This window comes from Gymnogyps californianus, chromosome 9, assembly GCF_018139145.2.
Source record: "Gymnogyps californianus isolate 813 chromosome 9, ASM1813914v2, whole genome shotgun sequence".
Taxonomy (NCBI): domain Eukaryota; kingdom Metazoa; phylum Chordata; class Aves; order Accipitriformes; family Cathartidae; genus Gymnogyps; species Gymnogyps californianus.
In genome coordinates this window covers 3118343-3140851 of record NC_059479.1, presented here as the reverse complement: position 1 = coordinate 3140851, position 22509 = coordinate 3118343, and the positions used below count along the sequence as shown (strand labels likewise).

The following is a 22509-nucleotide window of genomic DNA, read 5'->3' as shown; positions in this document are numbered from 1 at the left end:
AAAGGAAAATGCAGAAAACTCAAGTTTGCCAGACAGAGTGAGATTAGAATAGGCTTCCCCAAAAACTTGGTCACCTCTGAGGCCAGCCGCAGCCAGGGCCGCAGCCCCCACGGCCAGGCTCCCTCTCCCCCCAGGCCCAGAGCTCCAGAACCTTCCACCGCTCACCCGAGGCAGGCAGCCCACCACACCCCTACACGGGGAGCACCGGCCTGCAACAGCTACCTGTCATCAAAGGGGTGCTTTTCTGTAACAAAATCTGAGGAGAAAATATTTCTGAGGTATCCCGGCATCTCCCTGCATTCAGAGAGACTGGCACCCTGACCCTGTGGCTGGTGGGAGTCCCAGAGCCCTGTGAGGGAGGGAATGAAGAGGCCGCCACAAAACATACTGAGGACCTGGCAGGGTGGGATCCTCGCCTCGCCAGGGGCCTTGTTTATCATAGGAATTTTGTTTATAATGCCATACTGGCACTGATTATTTACATTTAAGTGAATTAATGGTTAATAACAGAAAAATTATGTTGGGAAATCGCTGAATACTTCTCCAAAAGCTATGTCACGTTGGAAAAAAGGTTTTTACAAAGCAAGATAAGGATTTCAGGACATATTTTTAAGGATAAGGATATGACAAGTAAAAAACACTGTCTTGTCTATTTGTCTTTTTTCCCTTGAATAAGTTTTAAAGTAAAATTTAACTTATTGATATACCTAAAAGATCCCCTCAAGTAACTTAATATTCCCTATAGTTCTCAAGATTTCCTCTTTCCTGGATCTTAATATGTGAGCAATAACAGTTAATTGCTTTAAACTTCCCATGAAATAATTCCAACATCCTCACTCCATTTCCTCTGGAAGTAGATTAGCTATATGATCAGCTTAGGCTGTGGTACTCTTCACAAAAGAAACAGCAGCTAACTGGCAGATCTCTGCTCCTCTTGTCCAGCGGCTCAAGTCCTCGGCTATGTCCCATCCACTGAGGCCATGTCCAGCTCTCGAACCTTCTGCCTTGGGTGCTGCTTTGAGGACCCTGTCCCTCAGCCCGTCTGAGGCTGCTGCAGAGCAGCTTGAGCCTGTCCAAGCCACTCAGCCCTGGGTGCAGGTAACTGTCGCACCCTTCAACTCTAAGGATCGCGTTTATTTTGGAGGATTGGCACTTCTGTAGAGAAATTAATTTCTAAGTGAGTACAGTTTAAAGGATATTGTTACAGAATAAGAAAGTTAAAATCAGAAGATTGTGAGTGCCAAGGAACACAGAGAAGAATTTATATTAGCATTTCATGGTCAAATATGCCTTTGATGTTTCTTCTGTATTCATACTGTTATTTTCTACAGCACAAAAAAAGAATTCAATTAGTCAGTTTGGTTGGCAATGCCCAAGGCAGTTTTTCCTACAAGTTTTACACACTTCAAACAGCACATCCACCATCTCCTTTTAACCCTCCAAGTACCAAGAGAACAAAATGATCACAGCAGGGCTTGCAGCTTGACTTCAAAGCTAATGCTGTTTTCTAAATTATTCCTTTAATTTCTGTGCTAGAAATACAATATGAGCTTCATTCTGAACAAACTTAATTACTTCAGGTCAAAGAATAGAAGACTTATGTATAGTAAAACTGAAATTTTACTGTTTTGTAGAGCAGAATTAATGTTAGCTATACTTATGTTGCACATTCAAGATTACATTAGCATTAAAAATGTTAATGGCTTTGGGATTCCTTCCAAAATAGATATTGACTTTTTTTAAAATACATCAGACTGGTTTAACTGAGAGGTTAAAAGCACTTGCAATATTATACTAAAATATTAAGATATGTAGGTCACAATATTCTTCTGATTTATTTTTCTCTGATATATAGCAATGCAGTAGGGATCTCATTAAAAAAAAAAAAAAAAAATACTTCCAGGACTAACGTTTATAGAATTTTGATCTATTTTTTTTAGAAAATAAATAATAGTTAGTGATATTCTTTCTATATCCTCCATAAGCAAGATGACATGTTAAAAACAGTTTTTCTTAGAGTTTAAAAAACTATTAAAAAAATTAGTAGCCGTATTCTATTTCCCCTCTGTAAAATGGTAAAATACAGGATTTACAAAAACAGTCACAGCAGCAGTATTACATACAAGCCAGCTTCTGCACTATCCAGAACATCCTACCTTTCAAAGGTACAGTATACCTTCATAACTCTGATAAAGTAAAACAGCATTCTTTTGAATATTCATAAAGAGAAAAGGTCAGTAGGACTTGTGCTCACCCACACTATATTCACAATTTTAGTTTCTAATTCCGAAAGAAAAAAATGCAAGCACTACTGAAATTTGCAGATACCATAAAGCATGTTTTATGACAAGTCTTGAGGACAGTTAACTAACGCATAAAAATACTAATACATGTAAAATATTTAGTTCATTAACTTAGTACAATAAAACAGCATGAGTTAAGCCAACTACTGAAAAGAAACAGAGACCCTATAAAGGAGCAGCTTGGAAGAGAACTTAAAACTTTGTGATGTTTGCCAGTTGAATGCCATTTCCCAATATAACACTGCGGTAAAGATCTACTGCAGTCTTTGAATGGTGGATATGACAAAATGATATTTAAAAATATATGGCTTGCATACATAAAATCAAACACTTCTGGAATTCACACATTAAAAAGAACAAGAGTGCTCTGAAATTAGGCAAATATACAATGGTAAATACACTAAAGTAACTTATTTTACTTGGTTTAATTAAGGTAAAGACTTGATCATAATCTATATTTAGAAAACAGTGAACAGATGTTTGATAACAAGATGTTCTTTAGCAAATGCAAGCAAAATAAGATTGAGGGGCTGAAAGCTGAAGTCTGCAAAGTTCAAACTGAAAATAACACCCACGTTTTCAATGCAGTTGCTGAATCACAGAATAATTCAGGTGGAAGGGAACTCTGGAGGTTATCTAGTCCGACCACCTGCTCAGAGGAGGGCTAATGTAAAAGTTAGACCAAGTACAGGAAACTACTAAGAAACAACAATTTCTATCAATTGCAGTACGAACTAGATGATAGCTTTAAAAAAACCTATGCTTCACCCTAAACACAAAATATTTGACTAAACATAGGGTAAAAATCTGTGATATGGTCTCTGAATTTATCTCAGTGAGGTTAATTAAACATTAATAAATGGGAGAACAAGCAAAATTTTGTTTGGCTTTTGTTGGAAAAAAAATTAGCCTGAGTTGTGCTAACATTCTTTGGTAAGACACAGACAAAGTTTTTGTTTAGAGAATGTTTGTTCATGAAGTTTAATGCATGTATCAAAAGCATTTATCACAGGTTTAAACATCTTGGACATAATCAGGAAAAAAATAATCAGAAAACCAACTTCTTCCAGAAGTAGTGAACTCTTTCTACGCAATGAAAAATTAACCAATGGCTACACTGTATGAACAAAATTCCAAACCCATTCTTCCCCAGTTATTCCTGTTATCTTTCCCCCAGGGTAGCCTTGGCACTATAGCACGACCAAATTCAAATTCAGTTAAGTTAGTCTGGTGAGGATTCCTTTTCAGAGCAAAAATGAGAGCCAGTCTACCATGAAGCTAGAGCTATACTTCAAAATGAAGTCAACAGAGAGCTCAGACATTTGCAATACTCTGATCTAACACGCTTTTTTTGCACATTATCATCAACACATTTTGATGGGACATTGCACCTCAAAATCAGCATGTTTCTGCAGCTTTCTGCATAATGCTATTCTTTTATAGTTTCCCTACTTATTTTAGTGAAGGTGAGATCATGAAGGATAAGAAAACTGAGTAGAATAAAGTACATTCCCAAGCATAAATGGACAGGTATAAAACTCTAAAAGTAGAGAATAAAGATCAATATTCTTATAACCAGTATGAGAAGATGCTATTTACAGATAAACAAGTGACTGCTTATTCATCGTAGCATTTACATGGTATGTAAATAATAATACCCAACATTGCAGTTCATCTGTTTGGTTTAAATTTTGAATGAAGAACTCATCTTCACACTCACGCAGAGAAAGCATATGACCTAAAAGCTAAAAAAAAAAAATCTACTCCCTTATTAGATCTCAGAGTGTGTCACTCAGATACACACAGTACATCCTAGCAAGAAGATTCATAAGCAGTGTCTATATTAAATTAAGATTACATAGTAATGTGCCCTATTTAGAAGGAAGTTCACCTTGAGTGGCAGCTGTAAGTTATGCACACAAAGCATGTTAATTTTGCATAAAATAAATCTTCAGGTTGAAGACATTCCTCACCTAATGTGCCAAATGCATAGCCTTGACTGCTACTTTCACGCTGACTAAATTAAATATCTAAAATTTATAACATTCATAAAACAAGGAATATCTGAAAGGATCTGAGATGTAGGTTTCCATTAGTTATGCCTTTCAATTCATGTTTTAGCCTACAGTTAAGACTGCAATTCTGGTTTAGGTGAGACATTTCTGCTTTCATACATTAAGATCAATTTTCCTCATATTTAGTAACAGCAAAACTGTCTCCCTATGAATGATTTTGCTTTATCTACTCTTTCTGGTGCTAAGTTTAATATACTGTAAAAAGATCTTAATAGATGACTATCAAACAACCCAGGTCTGACAATAAGCTAAGGAAAAGACAAAACTTGATTTGTAACTGACCTGAAGAACTAACTAAACATTTTTCATCTTGGAATGTCTTGGAGTTTATGCTAAAAAATAGATTGTTTTTAAGTTGTCAAAAGGAGGACAGCTTTGGGAGTGGAGCTGAAGAATTGAAAAAAAAAAAGAACCAAACTGTTGCTGGCAGAGGAGAACTGAATTTCATCCGCCAAAAGCAGTGAAATGAACGACAGAAATGGAGACAGCAATTCAAAATTATATTATTTTCACCTAGACCACAGGGAAAAAAAAAAATCAAACTCACAAAGTGCAATATCAGCTGAAGGGTGGAATCAGAATCCGAATTTTTTATACTGCAGAAAAGTTCATTTTGCTTAGTCTGTAAATCAAAAATAGCCTGGTGCTATAACCACTTCGTCAGAGAAAGCTTAATAAAGATATATAAATAATTAAATGCCTACATAGGAATTTTTAAACCAAGAAAAGAGTAAAAGGATCTTTGTTTTGCACTGCAAAAATGCATAAAGGACAAAATTTCTAAAAGGAATAAAGCAGAATATTATAAATTAAGGATAATAGTGTACAATACAAAGACTGATATCTATCAGCCTTAGTTCTTTTTTTCCAAGAACTAAAATGAAATTGAAGGCGGGGGGGGGGAAGAGTTTGCAAAACGCTGCTACGCCAGGAAGCCTTTTCAATTAAATGGGTTCTACGATCGGTCTGCTGTGAGGTTACATGGAACGCTGTGCCAGCATAGGACAGAGGCAGGCACTGGGGCCCTGTCTATTGGAGGCAGGGCCAGTCTCCCGTGCTTACAAAACTACAGCTTTAGCTAAGCTTTCTTCCTGCTTTCCCTCCTACAATACTTTCATCTTTCTCTTTTGCTTCATTCCAAGACAGCCCTGCCTGTTCTCTAACCTCTCCACGTATTCCAATAACACTGTTTTGTCTCATTAATATTTTTATCCACTCACAAGAGGAAAAGCTCACTGTAAATATTTGTAAAACTAATTTCCACTCAGTCTTTCTGTACCTGTGTATCACCTCTTGTCTTACTTCAGGGGCAGACACTGTCAGAGACTATTATTTGTATATTATGTAGCACTACAGACCAGATAAATTAATTTTATGTACCTGTGGACTGTACTATATCACATTTAATTAATGAATGTCAGTGATGATAATACTATTACCCTTATTTGTTCCATATTTGGTTTGTTTAATGTTATGAAAATTTCATGTTAATCACTAAACAACTTTCATGTAACTGGCTGTCCTTTAAGTGAAGAAGCCACAGAACAGGTTCTGGATATATTTGTACATATTGTAAGAACTTGTCCCTGAAAGATTTTTGATCATTCATATTTTAATCTGTAATAAACTGTTAGCAGTAGTTAAGCTGTTTCCCACTGTGGCTTTGTTCTTTTATTTAACACTTGCATGGTGGCAGATACCCTGACATGAAATTGTCTACTCAAAAGCAAAAAGCGGATTATTTTTAACTTCACACTGTCCTTCAATCTGTCCAGGCATATGAGGATAACCAAAGTCCACAAATCTTCCGGTCACTCCCAGAGAAAAAGAATATGCAAAGAACAGAGAGGTAATGCTAAACCAATTTTTCTGGTGAAGTAAAAGCTTAGCAATGTTTTTATTGCAATTTTTAAGCAACAGTATGAAGAGGACTCAGAGCAGAAGATACCCACTCCTACCTGTTGCACAATGGTTGTTAGTTCCAGGCACAGTTGAACAATGTTGTTTTTCAGCAGTGAGTATTCTGTCACGCTGACAAATGGAGACCTGTGACAAAGGAAGGATAGGTTTATACAGCATTAAGGATTATAACTCCTGTTTACAGTATAAGCAGATAGATGTAATACAGAGATCAGTTCTGCACCACAGAAACACGAAACACCTAATCATGACACTCTCCAGCAGCAAGTTACACAACTTTTGTAAAATATGCCTTTGAAACAAGAAACAATGCAGGCAGGAAGGATGTAAACTGGATTTTGGCCAGAACATCAGAAGTCATCATTCTTGTGGAAAGTGGAAACAGGAGCTTCCAAATAATTGTAAGTAGTCCAGATTTCCTTTGTACAGCTCATTATAAAGACAACATTTCTAGTATGACATCACTCTTCAGCAGCAGTTAGCACCTTAATTCAGAGAGCAGAGTAATGCTTACTTAGTCACTCACAGCTTCCTGCACACTCGGATTTTCTTCAGGCTTTCCAAATTCTAGCTGAATCTGACCCCATTTGAATTTATAAGAAGTGACAAGGTCATAGCCCGAGAGAATATGACTGCTGGCATTAGGTTAGGAAGATGTCACCAGGATTATACAAATCCTGTAAAGGAGGGTGATTCACTCTCACTGTGATTTCTAAGGTGCCATTTATACATTCAAGAACATTCAGATTCAAGATAAAGCTATCCGTTGCTATAACTCCAAAGAAAGAGAAACAAACCATAAATGCTCTTACGCTATTTTATGTTTTGGTTTCTGTATTTCCACAGTCAAAATTTTAACTACGTTTATTCAGAGAGATACTTCTAATCAAATTCTCAATTCATAGATGAAAAAAAAACCAGTGGCTGATTGCTGAGCATTAACCAACACCACAGCTGTACCTAACGCATCAATCCTACTCTTGATAAAAACTCTAATAAGAAAATTTAATTTTCAGACTAAGCAAGTACTATAATTTATTTTGAATATTCTTAATTGATTTGCTCAACTCCAGCTTTTTTTGTGTCTTTGATGGCTGAAGGACAGTTCAAACTCCACAATCTTTTCTTCCTTACCCTTCTTTCTGAAATTATCAATGATGTTACCACTTGTGGCAGTGAGACGTCAACTTGGAATAGCACAAAAGTATTCATTTCACACAAAATACTATCAGACGGAAAGAATCTGAAAAAGTAACTAGAGAAAACTTTCACACCCTCCTGACAGAAAAGGGTACTACATTTTGCCTCCAATATTTGAGAAATTTGCAAAAGAAAACTTAAAGCTAGAATTCCAGCACTGCCATTTTAATACTAGAATAAAAGAGTATCAGAGAAAAAGAAAGAACAAATACAAAACAACCCAAAGAATTATTCTCATGCATAAAGGATCAAGGAATAGTAAATTACCTGTCCAGCCAGGCTAGTAAGTTCTTGGCAGCACCAATCAAGTCAACTACAGAGGTAAGAAAATCATTTGGCAGTCGTCTGGAGGCCCTGCCATCATAATGGCCACTCCTCCTTCTACCCGTTATAAAGTTCTGAAGATTTTTGGCTGAGGCATTCAGCTTGTGAGACAGAGTTCTCAGGTTTTCAGTCTCCAAACCATAATTCTGCGGGGAAAGAAGAAGATACACAATTAAGTGAAATAGTGTGTTGTCAGCTACGCAAACAAAACTGTGAGGTTAAACATTCTGAATGGCATTGGCTGAAAGGATAGGATAGTTATGGATGCCTGGTGTCAGACCAAGCAACAGGCTGCTTTGTTTAGAACATACAGAATGCATCCATCCTGTTAGCACGCCAACCTCTGCTGTCATCAGCACTCACAACGCTAGAGTCCCCAGACCCATTGGTCCAACTAAGTCACTGAGGGGAAGGCAAAAAGAATCCCCACCTTGGGTCTCAAGGTCTTTCCCATTTTCAAAAAGTGAAGATGAGTCAGTCCACTATCCCCTACCTGCTACGGTTCAGAGTTAACCAACAATTTGGTGTATTTGTTACCTCTGAGAGCAGGTCTTTAGCAGTCCCGCTGCACTGGATCTCCCTCGCTCAGATTTGTGTTAGTCCCTCTACTAACTTGTAATAACTTAGCCTTAGCAGAACTTCCCTTTTACTTGTGCTGTGAATAAGGTATAAAATCTTACATGGCCTGGGTGACAGGCTTTTACAGGAAAATTCCTTCCTGAACCCTGCTATTGTTGGTGAGCAGCTGTCCCACATGTAATGTAATATGGGAACAGTCAAATCAGGTCAGAGCAAAGACGTGGTACTCCTGTTTCCAATGACTGTGTAGGGAAGAATCTGAGAATGGAGCAGGCGTGTAGTAACAGCTGTTAGTGGTTCAGAGACTTCAGCCAGTGACAGTGTCTTCATATTTAACAGTTCTTAATGGATTTTCTTCCATTGTCCTAATTCTGATGGAGTGGGGTTTTTTTAAATCTAAAAGTGAATTTTTCCATGCACAAGTCCCTTTCCCCTTTATCCACATTCCTTCATCCATGTCTCTGTCCTTTTATCACCAAGCCAATTCCCCACTTAGACCCAGGTAACAAACACAAAGATATCTCAGCTCATATACATTAAATAATTCACTCAAATTCACATAGAAAGTCTCAAACAGACTGAATTGAACCCAGCTTTCTTGCTGCCACAACAGGATGTAGCATATGAAAGAATTTATTGAGCATTTAAACAAATCAACTTTCAGAGTATGAATTGATTGCCCGTTATTAATTTCAACTATGCACATGTTACAGAGGATGACTGATCATCAATATCACGTTAATTTTTCTGCCTAAACTTCTTTCTCAAAACAGAGAATAAAGAACCGCAAACAATACACAATATTGATGGACACTAACATGAATATTTGTACTAGAAATAATTTCTAACACCAAAAAAGGAAAACGTATTGACCAATAACAAGCTTATGAAATGGGATTGTATGGAAGTCAAACAAAATACAAACAAACACTTGGTAAAGTTGTTTGGCCCACTTACAGCTGGTACTTAGGACCATGCCTTCTCTGCCAGCCATTCTCCCTCTCAAAGTTCACTCTGAAAAATAAATCAAGCCCCCTGCCTCCAGCTCAGAGGGCAACCTACAAGGAATGGAAACGCTTTGCTATTTTAGTTAGCTCACTGCAAAGTACTTAGATTTTAAAATAATTTTAGATACTAGGACCAGAATTAGTTTCATTGTTATACACATATAATGCCTAAAGCATCACAATCAGCCAATGAGGTTTGGAAGCATCCAGTTTAAGACTGAATAGTGAAACAAATGAAAGTTACATGGGTTTAGCTACAGATCAGAACAATTCTCTTCATCATTTTTCCAGAACAAATACTGTACAGTTAGCAACAGCATCACTAAAGTAAGTAATTCTATTTTGGAAAAGTTTAAAGTTAAAAAGCAAGTTGTATTTGATATTAGTATGCCATCTGTTTAGTATTTGTGGCTAATCTCTCTTTTATTAAAGCACTGAAGGAATTCCCTCCCCTGCTCTATTTTTCTCTCAACTTCTACTTGTGCCAAGATGATGAGTAAGTGGATGTATTGGGATGCCTTTACCAGCTAGCAACCAGCTAGGTAGTGCTCAGTTTCCCCTCAGAAAGAGATTGATTTTGCACACTCAACAACACATTACAAGGATGATAAACCAGATCCTCCTGTTTTTACTTCCAAGTCCAACCTTGCTTATCCCTGTGGAAACAAGCACAAAATGTTTCTCCCAATAATTCATTATTGCATAAAAGCTCTGGAAACCTGTCAGTTTACTTTCAAGAAAAGCTAAGCAGGAAAGGAAACAGTTTGACCAGCGAATCTATACAAGCCAGAAAGTATGCTAGATACCAGCAAGTGTAATCAACTGGAGCGATCTTCTCAAGTCATTGGAAAACACAGAGAATCGAACAGAAAATGTGTTTGAGGAAATCCACCTAGTGAAGAAGTTCTTTGTTTTATCTTAAAGTTTATTAATTACATGCCGATAGCAGCCTCAATTAATGTAAATATAAAATTTAAAAAATAGAAAAGCATAGATAAAATATGTCCATAAAGATAATCAGAAGATGAAAGGAAATTTTTCAGCACAGTAAAAGTGCTGATGCAAGTTAGTGGTTTAGCTGAGACTTAGCAAGACACAATAAAGGGGAAAAGATAAAAATATTACAAAAATGACAGTGAATCAATATCTCCATAGAAGACAGAGACACTGTATTGCTCTAAGTTTAAGCTTGCCTCAAATCCAAGATCTTAATTTTTAAATGAAACCAACCATAACCAACGATAAAATAGGAGAGAGAGTGGTTAAAAATAATCCTTGAAAGTATCACCTTCAAGCACCTCGTCCTAATTTACTGCACCACAGCTCACCTCATGTCAGCTACATAAGTTTCTCTCTCACTGCCACCTCCCGCGCGATCTGTTTGCCAAGCTGAAGCTCTGGTGCCACGAAGCCCCACAAGCCCCACTGTGGCAGCGCATTAGAAAACTATTGAAGGAAGCTATGGCCCCTTCCGGGCTTCCCTAGACAGCAACCAAGGTGATGGGATATAAAAGAGATCGTTCCAGAGGAGAAAAGAGCAAGCAAGTGGGTACACACACAAATTTGAACTGCATCGATTATGATTCGGTGAACGTGCTTGAAAACACGGATGGAAGAGTTGCAGCTTAGGATAATGAGTAAGTAGGTGGGTAGCCTTGTTCTGTATACATGACACTGCAAGTATCCAGATCTCGTCTAATTCCTGTAGGCATCTCATCTGCATGATGCTAACTGAGATAGTCTCAAACCTGCCAGACTAAATCACTATCACAGCTACCATATCTGAGTTCAGTCTTCACAGCCATATATTCTGCTCTCACTGTGTTAAATATGTGCTGTTATTGTGAGACACACCATCGAAATGATGCTCCTGAGCCTGTAAAATTCTGTCTCCTGGCAGGTGATTTCTTTCTTGCACAGTAAAACCTAGATATAATTTCTGCTTTAAAAAGGAAGGGGAAAAAAAAAAGAAAAAACCCTCTAAAAGGGACAAGAGGGTGCCATTAGCATAGGCAGGATTATTTTTCATACCAAGAGTAGGGAAAAAAAACCAAGCAAGGTTTGCTCCATTCCCTGGTTTTGTTTCCTGATGCTTAAGGTTGTTGCATAGTCATTTTTACCAAATATTACTCCATTAGTGGAAACAGACATACAGGTTTAGAGAATGAATACTGACTATTAAAGCGACCCCAAACACTGTCTATCTAGAACTACACAGCCATACAGTTTGCCAAATTATCACGAAATCTGGATCATGAAACTGCTTAGTGAGAACAGAAAGTAGACTAAAGCCGACTACACTCCGTTTCGGTAAAAAGGGCCTGACAGGTATATTGCAGAAAGGGTAACTGCTGGAGGAAAGGGCCAAAGTAACAGCACATCTTGAACACAGAAAGATGTGACTGGTAAATCTATTAAATGTTTACTTAAGCTTCTCACATAAAAGCACTGTTCAAACAGTAAGAAATTCTGTATATCCACTGAGCATAATATATGACAGCATTATTACCTTCACACACAAAGAGTTACGCAGAGATTATCTGATTTGTGCAGTGACAGACTGATTCAGTAGTATATTTTAGGTTGGAGCTCAGCAATTCCTGATGCCCTATTCAATGACAGGAGTTGGAAAGAAGGATTTCAAGAGGTAGAAATTAAACGCAAATGTGAGATCAGAGCCAGACAAGTTTATTATAGAAGAATATCATTAGCAATAATGCCACAATGAAGCTGTGCTTAAAGTGACACTTGTTAGTGAGATGTACAACTAACTTAGGTTTAAGGCTATGTCTGCTTGCTGTCTGTAAAACAGTTTTCAATTTTAGCAATTTCATTCTCTAATTCTCTGATTTTCAAAGTATCGGTGAGGATTCCTGCCATCCCCCTAGTTCCCCTCTCCTGCTCAGCTTGAGATGCGTGGGTCAGTGTTCCTAGTGATTAGGGTTATTGTGGGGTGGCGAGAGGGAAGAGACAGGACAGATCGCTTCCAGGGCTTTTGCAGCTGATCTTTTTTTTTTTTTGAAGTACAGAAAAAACAGGTGGCTGTTGTCAGAAGCACTAGAATTCAGAAGACAGGAGAGAATACCGGGTTTTTTGAACAACCTGAAATAGACTGTTGTTTTTACTAGTGCAGAGTGGGAGATATGATATAAGGGAGAAGTTATTGAATATTCCATATAGTTAAAAATGCATACTGGAAATGAAAAATAGGAAATCTGCCTCCAAACAGATATTTCTTCCTTTTTATGTCATAAATCCAAAATGCAGAAATAGCTAAATACACTGTGACAGTGAACCCTCCCGCTCTGTGTCTGTGTCACAATTCCAGCTAAAAACTCTGCTTGTTTTGTACGTACATTCTGGTTTGAAGTTCCATTTTTAAAAAACAGTGGGAAAATTGAGTACATTTTTTAACCATCTGACAATATAACACCTGTGTTTTTTACTTATTCAAAGAAGTAGAATGAAAAAAAGTCTTCAGCTACGGCTTAGGGTGTTTTCATATCTTATTGCAGGTATGTAATAACAACACAAATTAGTACTTTATGCTAATAAAACTATCTGTGAAAATTTTAGCTACTGAGATAAAATAGGCCAAATTATTGTAGCAAACGTTAAGGTAAAAAATAACAAGTACAATGGAAAAAAAAAGATAAGTGCTAATCATTTTTTTGTAAACACTAACACCTGAAGATCAAAAGCAGAGCAAGAAATACCTGCAATATAAGAAAAGTTTATTTCTTCTGTGGAAAAAAAACCCAGCATTATATACTTAAAGGTAGTAATATAATGAAATTGTTTTGCTCTACTGTGACATACAGAGGTAAAAAAATGTATGCACATTGAAATTTAGTTGACACAGGATATAATTTAAGCTAAGCAAGTAGTTTATATTGCATAAATAATGACTTGAACTTACCTTAATAACAGATTTGTTTTTAATTATAGTAGTTTTTCTTGATGAAGTCATTCATGTAAGTAGTCGGTGTAATATATGTATAAATATATGTATAAATATGTATAAACACATGTATGCATATACAGCTTTTTCTGTAGGTGATATTTTGAGAATGTTACAATTTTCACTGAACTGTAAGGTTCAGAGAAATAAAAGTGCGGAGCAGGAGATCTGACTGAGGAGATTAAAGGAAACAACCCTGACTGTAATTCAAGCATCCTACATGAAATTCACTATGTTAAGCATTTAAAATACCACAACCTAAATATTGTGCTACACTCCCATTTTTATGTTTCAGGCACAAACTTAAAGAATCCCACGATTTATCAGTCCAGTCCAACCGTGGTAGCCATAGCTGCAGGTCTCAGTGTCAGACAACAGCTCGGGACCGTCAACAAACGCGCAGAGGAGCGGTGAGTATCGCCCTGCCCCTAACACACAAACATCCTGGGCACAGCAGGCTGCTCCCCGGCTCCCCCTCCCAACCCACCCTGAAAGCAGCACATCTGGACTCACGGCACGCTCCGCTCCTCCTCAGGGCTCAGTTTCCCAGTTGCTTTAAGCTGACATATTTGTGAACTGCCACGGAAAGATGCTGCCATGCCCTCTTCCCGAGGCCCAGCACCATCGTATAGCGAGCAGGATTAGGAAATTAATTTAAAAGCTCAATCTTCAGGCACATCTTCCCCACTACAGACTGGTTTTCGACCCATTCTCCGATTACACATAAATTGACTTAAAGTTATGGTGGACTTGCAACATCTGATGCAGCTCGGCGGGGATGCTCTGCCCTTCCTCTGCTGGGAAAGCAGGTCTGGCCCCTTCCAGGCTGCCTGCTCGCCCCCGCCAGCCCTCCTCTTCCCCAGGGACCTGCGCTCGCAGGCTCTCTGTACGACAGCACGAGACCTCTCCCCACCTGCCTCCCTGGGGCGCGGGTGCGGCGCGGGGCTCTGAGATGACTAGGAAAGAAAATTCCCCAAAGCAGCTCTGGGCTTTTGGAATCTCCTCTGGGAAAACACGATGTGCCAGATGGGATCCCACAACTCCCCGCTGTCTATGTCGCCGTGTATGCTGCTCCTGCAAAGGCCATGTCTTTGCAATGAAAATTACAGTGTTTGGGATAGCATATAGCATTTAGCACTTAATTAATAAAAACAGGCAAACACAGCCTGTTTACTAAAAGCAAAAATCCAAAATAATCATACACTATGATTTTAGCATAAATAGTTCTGACACTTAAATAGAGTGAAAACCATCAAAACACACTTTCCTTTTTTTTTTTTTTTTTTTTTAATTTCCTTTCTGGAAGTATGTTTTTAAAGGTTAAGAGCCTAACAGAAAAGACAGTAGAAACCTTATTCTAAAATACTTGTCTCTGTAAACATTTCTTTGATTTCATCAGATAGATCTGTTAAAATTTTGTAGTGATATTTTTATGATACAACTTAAAACTAAAGTTATCAAAATAGTATGAAGTCAAAGTATGTGAGGCCATGCCTTTCCGTCAGGCATGTTATTTTTTTTCTCTTTAAAAAGAATTCACAAGCTGAATATTCTTTATATGAATAGCAATTTGAAGGAGGTAAAATAAATTTTTCATGTAAATCACAAAGGTCCTTCTTTTGAAATTATCTGAACAAGTAAACAAGTTTTACTATAACATTTAAAATACTAAATTAAAAGTATGTCTTAAACCTTGGTTCCACAGAATATGACCCACTTCAAATATTAATTACAGATTTCAGATAAAGTGCTAAAATATCTAGATTGGTATTCTATGTGAGCAGAGGTGACATAAATTCAGCTGAAAGGAAGAATAAATTATACCTTGTAATTAGTGTATTATATTTGGTAGTGTTAAAGATCTGCTGGAGTGGTATGCAGATTGAAAAAAAAAAATGACTTGACTTGCAGTCTGCTAACAGTTACACCTTTGGCATAACTAGGGCTTGCAGCATACTGGGGTCTTTTTTTTTTTGATTGACCTATCACTAATTTTTGATGCGTTGTACTAAATACATCGCATACCTAGTCCTGGGGAAAATGTAGTGCTTCATTGCCTGTGACCATTTGCTGATTACCAGTATCTGAAGGCTCAGAGCTGAGATCTTGTTTAGAATCATAGAATGGTTTGTGTCCGAAAGGACCTTTTAAAGATCATCTAGTCCAACCCCCCTGCCATGGGCAGGGACATCTTTCACTAGACCAGGTTGCTCAAAGCCCATCCAACCTGGCCTTGAACGCTTCCAATGACGGGGCATCCACAGCCTCTCTGGGCAGCCTGTTCCAGCATCATTGTAAAAAATTTCTTCCTTATGTCCAATCTAACTCTACCCTCTTTCAGTTTAAAACCATTACCCCTTGTCCTGTCACTACAAGCACTGGTAAAAAGTTTTTCTCCATCCTTCTTATAAGCCCCCTTCAAGTATTGAAAGGCTGCAATAAGGTGTCCCGGAGCCTTCTCTTTTCCAGGCTGAACAGCCCCAACTCTCTCAGCCTGTCTTCATAGGAGAGGTGTTCCAGCCCTCCCATCATTTTTGTGGCCCTCCTCCGGACCTGCTCTAACAGGTCCATCTCCTTCTCGTGCTGGGGGCCCCTAGCTGAACTCCATGAGGTTCACACAGGCCTGCTTCTTAAGCCTGTCAAGGTCCCTCTGGATGGCATCCGTTCCCTCTAGCATATCAGCTACACCATTCAGCTTGGTGTCATCTGCACACTTGCTGGGAGTGCACTCAATCCCACTGTCTGTGTCATTAGTAAACAGTATTGGTCCCAGTACAGACCCTTGAAGGACACCACTTGTTACTGGTTTCCATTTGGACATTGAACCATTGACCGTAACTCTTTGGATGTGGCTATCCAGCCAATTCCTTAACCATCTAATAGTCCATCCATCAAATCCATCTCTCTCCAACCTTAACGTAAGAGGAGTCTTATATGGTGCCTAAAAATGTCCTCCATCTAAAACCAGCTAACAAAATCCATTAGTGATCATATGAATCAGGATAAAAGTTCAAGTCTAGAGACTGGAACCTAAAACTTAACACATTTCCTGAATGGTAAAAATGGGACAATGATTATAATAATGATTATAATAAAATGCAAGTTTTGACAACACGTAATGAAAAGTTAAACAAAATAAATCAAAGAAACAGTATAAGTTTTATTAAGGAAACACTGTGTCAGATGTAGTTCATACAGTGTCAGACTTTTCGCTGCACAGTAGTGTTTTAATTGGGTAATGATCATAATCACACACTCTGTGAGCAAAGGAATGAGGCATCTGAATAAGAGGCAATTGAACCCAACATGACCTAACTCTCAGAACGTCTTATCGCAAACCCCCACTTCTGCACAGTTTAACTTATCTGTCTGTAGTAAACGTCTAGTGGAATTACTATTATAACGGTCGTTCCAGTTACTTTATAGCAAGGAGATGCTGTACTGCACACTGAAATATACTAACACACAAAATTATACCTATTTCGATATTAATCAGGCTCAATTTCCCAAATTGCAAAAGCAGCCTAGCCTACTAAATAAATTTGCTTTGCTATTCATTAGAGAAAGGAAAAAATAGAGGGCACATCTGGATATGTGCTACTTAAACTAAAGTATTCATAATTTATATATTTTAAAAATATATAAAATCCTAGCCCTGTTGTTTTGCAAACTATAAATGTATTAAGAAAATACATTCCATCTTAATGGCTGGGGACTGCAGTTCAAGTAAAACATTGCCCAAATTTGTTTCAGCTTTTTCTTTAAAAGCTCTTGTCATTCTAAATCAGTAAATTAGCAACACTATATAATAAAAACAATCCTTCTCACTATCTTTAATAACATTTGCCTATCAGTTTATTATGACAGTTAAACTGCAGTATTATAACCTAGTTTGTGTGCACAGAACACAATGGTAGTTCATAAAGAGTACGGAATTTATTAATAACTCTGGTAATACTATGCAAATATGCAACATCATAATACAAATTAGAGTATATTATCTGAAACACCTCGATTCTTTTCTACGTGTAGCTTTCCTCCCCCTTGTGCTCCCTTCCATTATAATTATCCTACCTTTCAGAAGAAAATTATGTCACGACTCTTTCTTGTCTCCTGAGTCTATAATTTGGAACTTGTCACAGTGCTTCTGAGCACTTCATACACCTTCCTATTATCTTGTAAATAGATACGTTAAGTAGATATTGTGCTAAGTTTAAATATTTTAACCTTATTTAAAACTTAACATTTGCATTATATTTTTTACTTCCAGAAGAAGCTTTAGCATTTCCATTGTAATTGATATATATATATATCAATGTAATCAAGCATAATTAAGGTGCCTTGAAAAGTATTTTCTTGAAAAAGAAGCCATGCGTTTCTGATTTCAGATAAGAATTAGAACATGATAGTCTTTCCTTTAAAAATCGGACTCAAAAAGACTATAAGATCAGCCTCTGAAACAGGTTTTTTTCAGAATATGGTATTTAAATAAATTGTTAATTTTTTGTTTAAGTGTTAAGAGAGTCAAATGACTGGACACCCGGTAAGAGGAACTGAGTTAGAGAAAAGCAGAAGATGAGGTTATATTCCTGCAGATACTTCCTCTGAAAACATGAAAGACATAGGGCTAGACTGGACCTTGAAATGACTATGGATAAAAGATGATCAAGAGAAGACCGCAGACATAGTATGTAGATTTGTTGTTCATGGATTTCAGAAAGGTCACTGATTATGACAAGACTTGACCCACCATAGGCCAGGCTAAAACTGCACTGTATACTGCTTGCTATTATGAAATGGCTAGGATGATCCAGAATTAGCCAGTGTTCTTATCTCCTGCCTAAACAGTTTTTGAGTAGCTTTTACATTGTAGCTCTTGCTATAGATCTCTGAACAAACTGCATAAAGCCTTCTTGGTCTGCTTAATCCTAATGAAGTCAACGTGATTTAAATTGTGTAATATCCAAATACTCTCTCTAATTGGGTAAGCTTGAACAAACTGGAACATCTTAATGTTTCTGTTTATGTACGTATACATATCTATCTATGGAGAGAGACAATATATTTCTATGGTACAAGTATATAAAACACAAAAAGCTATGAGAAAATTAAATTCATTACATACAGCACAGGCATTTAAAAATGTCCTACAACATTAAACAAATCGAATACACAAGTACCTCTGTCAGGCTAATCAGTGAGAGAAGTGTGCATTTTCTTCAAATGCATTTTAAAATTATCTCTCACTATACTATGTGGTCACACAGTATGATCCAGCACATCATGACACATCATCAATGTAATTTGTGCTTAAGATCTGTGAAAACATGAAATCTACTATTCAATTATGTAGACTGCTTACTGCCATAATAATGCCAAGTATAAAGGAAAGGGGCTTTTATGCAAATAAAAATGCCTCGATCACAACATCTGGTCCCAGATGACTTGGGCCACTGGTCTGAAAGACAGAAGATTCACTTTGTAATACACCCAAATATAGTTTTAAAGATCATGCCACTCTGAGTCTGCTGGCCTTGTTCAAGGAATATCTTAATTTCATTTTTTCCCATATATTTTTTTTCTGTTTTCTTCCTTTAATTTTCTCTACCCCTTGAAGAGATTTTTTTTTTTTTAACATCTAAAACCTTATGTTCTTCACAGTTTTAGATTACTCATTCAGCAAGTGCTTGAATTTTTTTCTGTTTTAAAATAGTCTAAATACCTATACCTTGTATATAACATATATATATATACTTCTGTTTAATACATAACTATTTAAAACTGTAACCTAGACTGGAGGTGTGTAGCAGGGACTATAGAACGATAGTAGGAAAGAATGTTGTTTTAGGATTTTATTAAACAATACGCAGTCAAAACAAACTTTTTTATTTTCTAGATCAAAATATATGATCTAGATGTAATAGATATTTGTTATACTGAAATCATCTGACATTACAGACAGACTGAAGATATATTGAGGATCAGCTGTTTTATATATTCTACTTTTTGTGTGGAGTCATCTAAAACATTGAAATAGCTATTTGTCTATTTAATGCCCATTCTCACAAAAGCTTTAAGAAAAGAATTTTAAGAGAAGGGATTCCCTCTGAAAGTAGAACTCATGTCTCATTTCAGTTGTAAAGTGGAGCACGGTCATTTACACATCTGAACCATCAATAGAGTTATTTCTGCGGAGGCAATGAACCCTCAGTTTCAGAAACAGGAGAGATTGATCCTCACCTATGCTTAAAATAGTAGTTTAGTTTATCTGAAAAAGAATGCTTTTACTACTTTTCCTTTGAACTTCAGCAGCATCCCTCTGAGCTGTTCGTAACTGCTCTCCCACTGTACTTTTAATTCACATTTTCTGCTCAACTCTATCTTCACAAAGAGTTTAGATCTAAACTCCCTGGAAGTGAATTTGCATTTAAAAAAATTTCTCCATTTCAAAATGCATTTAATATTTTCTCATATTTTTTTGAGCAAAACCTTAATATTACAGCAGCATGAAATAATGAAACCTTCTCATAAACATACTAACATTAAATGGTGAATGTATTGCACCATCCATACATTATTTGTCCTCTGTCAAGCTGACATCTGTGCATATTTAATAGCTTCAATGTCAACTCTCAGAAAAAAATACCAGGAGGAAAATAAAGCTGTGGCAGCTTTTATTTTCTGATACACACAAAAGCAAGACCCAAGAGGATGAAGGAAGTTAGTCTATTTTGTGGCTTCTTTTCACATCACAAGATAAATTGTTTCCAATTACTTCAGTATTAAGTAAGGACTGATCTGCATATGGCTTCAATTAAAAAACATATGTAAGCCAGACATCTCTGATGGCTTGACCTCTTCCATATGTGTATGAAGACAAGCTTTACAGAATATGCTGATTGGGGATACCACGATAAATAAACAAGACCAAAGGATGACCTAGTAGATATTACCTCCAAAAGCATATTAGACCACGATCTGCTAACTTTTAAAAATATTACCAAATATTGCCTGCATTAGTCGTTACCATGCCTGCAGCTGCTGTTTCCCAGCGTGCGCCAGGCTGCATGCTACTGCCCATACGTTGTGTCTCTCAGAAATACCTAAGTTACACCCAAATTCTTCTTTAAATTTCCTGTTGCGAATCCAGGGAACTCCACTGGCTTTATTTCAACGACAAAATGTCTCAAGCCTTTACTATACTTTTCCAGTACTCTCTGATCTTTATTTATGTGCTGCATCCATCTCAGGGATATCTAATGAAGACGTACGTGTAGTACGCTGTTCAATAACCACAAACCTTTATTATTTGTTACTAAAACGTTGTGACCAATTCAACTTTGCTATTTATTTCATAATAATTATAGTTTTGTGTAAGAACCAACCATCCAATCATAGGAAGTCTCATTTTCTCATTTTTTAAAAGTACCTCTTAAAATTAATTATAAGGCAGAAATGCAAGATTACAGAGGATAAGAGATTCAGTACGTAACACAAAATCAGAATTTTAAACAGTAGTGAATTATTCAAAGTTCAGAGAATAAATGATAGGCTTGTCTTTTGGAAAGATAATGTTGACACTGACCATTTCACTTAGGTCAGACATTTAGCTTAGGTTCTTGCAGAATTGGTAGTTCCATGTAAAAATTATATCCATTCAGGAAAGATATGTTACATATATTCATAACAATGCAGAGAGAAGAATACAAAAATTAAATTAGTAACAAGACTCTTTTGAATGGACATTAATGAGAATATGAAAAAAGTTCATTTATCTATTTTTATCATGAATTTGCTGAAGGCTGCTCAAGCAACTCAGTCAACAACAATTACATGAATATGCATGTGCATACATATATATATTTGCATGCATATAAATATCTATAACAATAACTGATCACAGATAATTACTCAGGAATTCAGGCAGCTTAGAGCAATTGATATTGTAACACAGAGTGGTACAAAAAATAACTTACGGGGATTTTATGAAAGAAATTGCTCCTTGCAAATAAGAAAAGCAATTTTTCATAGGGAAAATGTCATCATTCTTGACTTACACTGATGTACTCCCTGTATTTCCTTCACACAGAGAATCTCTATGGTATAGTGCTTGCTACCAGTGCAATATAACATGCATCGCATCATTCAGTACAGATTTCAAATCAGGATCCTAAAGAAAAAAATGCACTATTGCCTTCTGCAAGGGAAAGAAGATTTTGCAAATGAAACACATAAACAATAAATAAAATGTAATCCTTTCCAGAGAAAAAAAAAAATCTACAGCCTTAGAAAAAAAAAATTAAAAGCTAATTTTAAATGTTCATAATATTGTTTATACCTAATTATTTAAAATGCCATATAAGTAGTAGTGCAATTATGTTTCATTAAAAGACTAAGAATTACCAATGTATTTCATGTGGACCATTACAGAGACAACAATTTCTTTGATGTTTAAGACTTTGAACACATGAACAAACAGAGAAAATTTCTGTATACCACTGAGCTTTTGGGTTATTTTAAAGAAATTTAAACTTTTTGTTAGTGGAATAATACTTTTTTCATTTAATGGGGAAAAGTTAATCTCTTCCTGCAGTAGTGTGTATTATGCTTCCTTTTTGTTCCAAAAATAGAAACCTGTACCCTCTTTAATCTAATATACCTTCCCCCTACTATTTAATGTAATTACCTAGGTCTGAATCAATATTCCATTAGCTGGATTCAGTCAATGAACTGTCTTTCACTGCCTGCATTATTCGAGTTCTAAGGTTTTCAGTGCTGGCACACCGCAAGCATAAGTTATTGCAATATTAGCAAGCCAGTAGTCACGCACAGATATTTATACATGCTGCTTTAAAATCGCAGTGTAAGGAATAACAAATTGTTCAGTGAGCGGTGGTACTGAAAAGGCCTGACTGTCAATGGTCTGCGTCCTGTTCGTTCCCACGTCCCCTTCTTCACGCGACTCCCTTGCCAATCTGCACGCGAATAGAGGCTGACGGCACAAGCTCTGGGCGTCAGGGCGAGCCACCTCCGAGCCGCTGCAGAGGCCACAGACCTGTCATTGGCCATGTGGCTGATGCCTTGCCCCAAGGATCAAGGGCATTTTCTCCCAGAAAGTCACTGGTTTAGGATACACCCCT

At 36.9% G+C, this 22509-nt stretch overlaps 1 protein-coding gene across 1 annotated transcript in view; it reads right to left on the bottom strand.

The window, feature by feature from the left end:
- Positions 1-22509, bottom strand: part of LOC127019517 (connector enhancer of kinase suppressor of ras 2-like) — a 211649-nt gene that overhangs the window by 105338 nt on the left and 83802 nt on the right. Inside the window, exons 3-4 of the mRNA XM_050901586.1 lie at positions 7766-7968; positions 6337-6424 (exon numbers count right to left, since the gene is read on the bottom strand). Of these exons, the coding sequence (XP_050757543.1) occupies positions 6337-6424; positions 7766-7968 (291 nt within the window). The remainder of the gene's footprint in view (positions 1-6336; positions 6425-7765; positions 7969-22509) is intronic.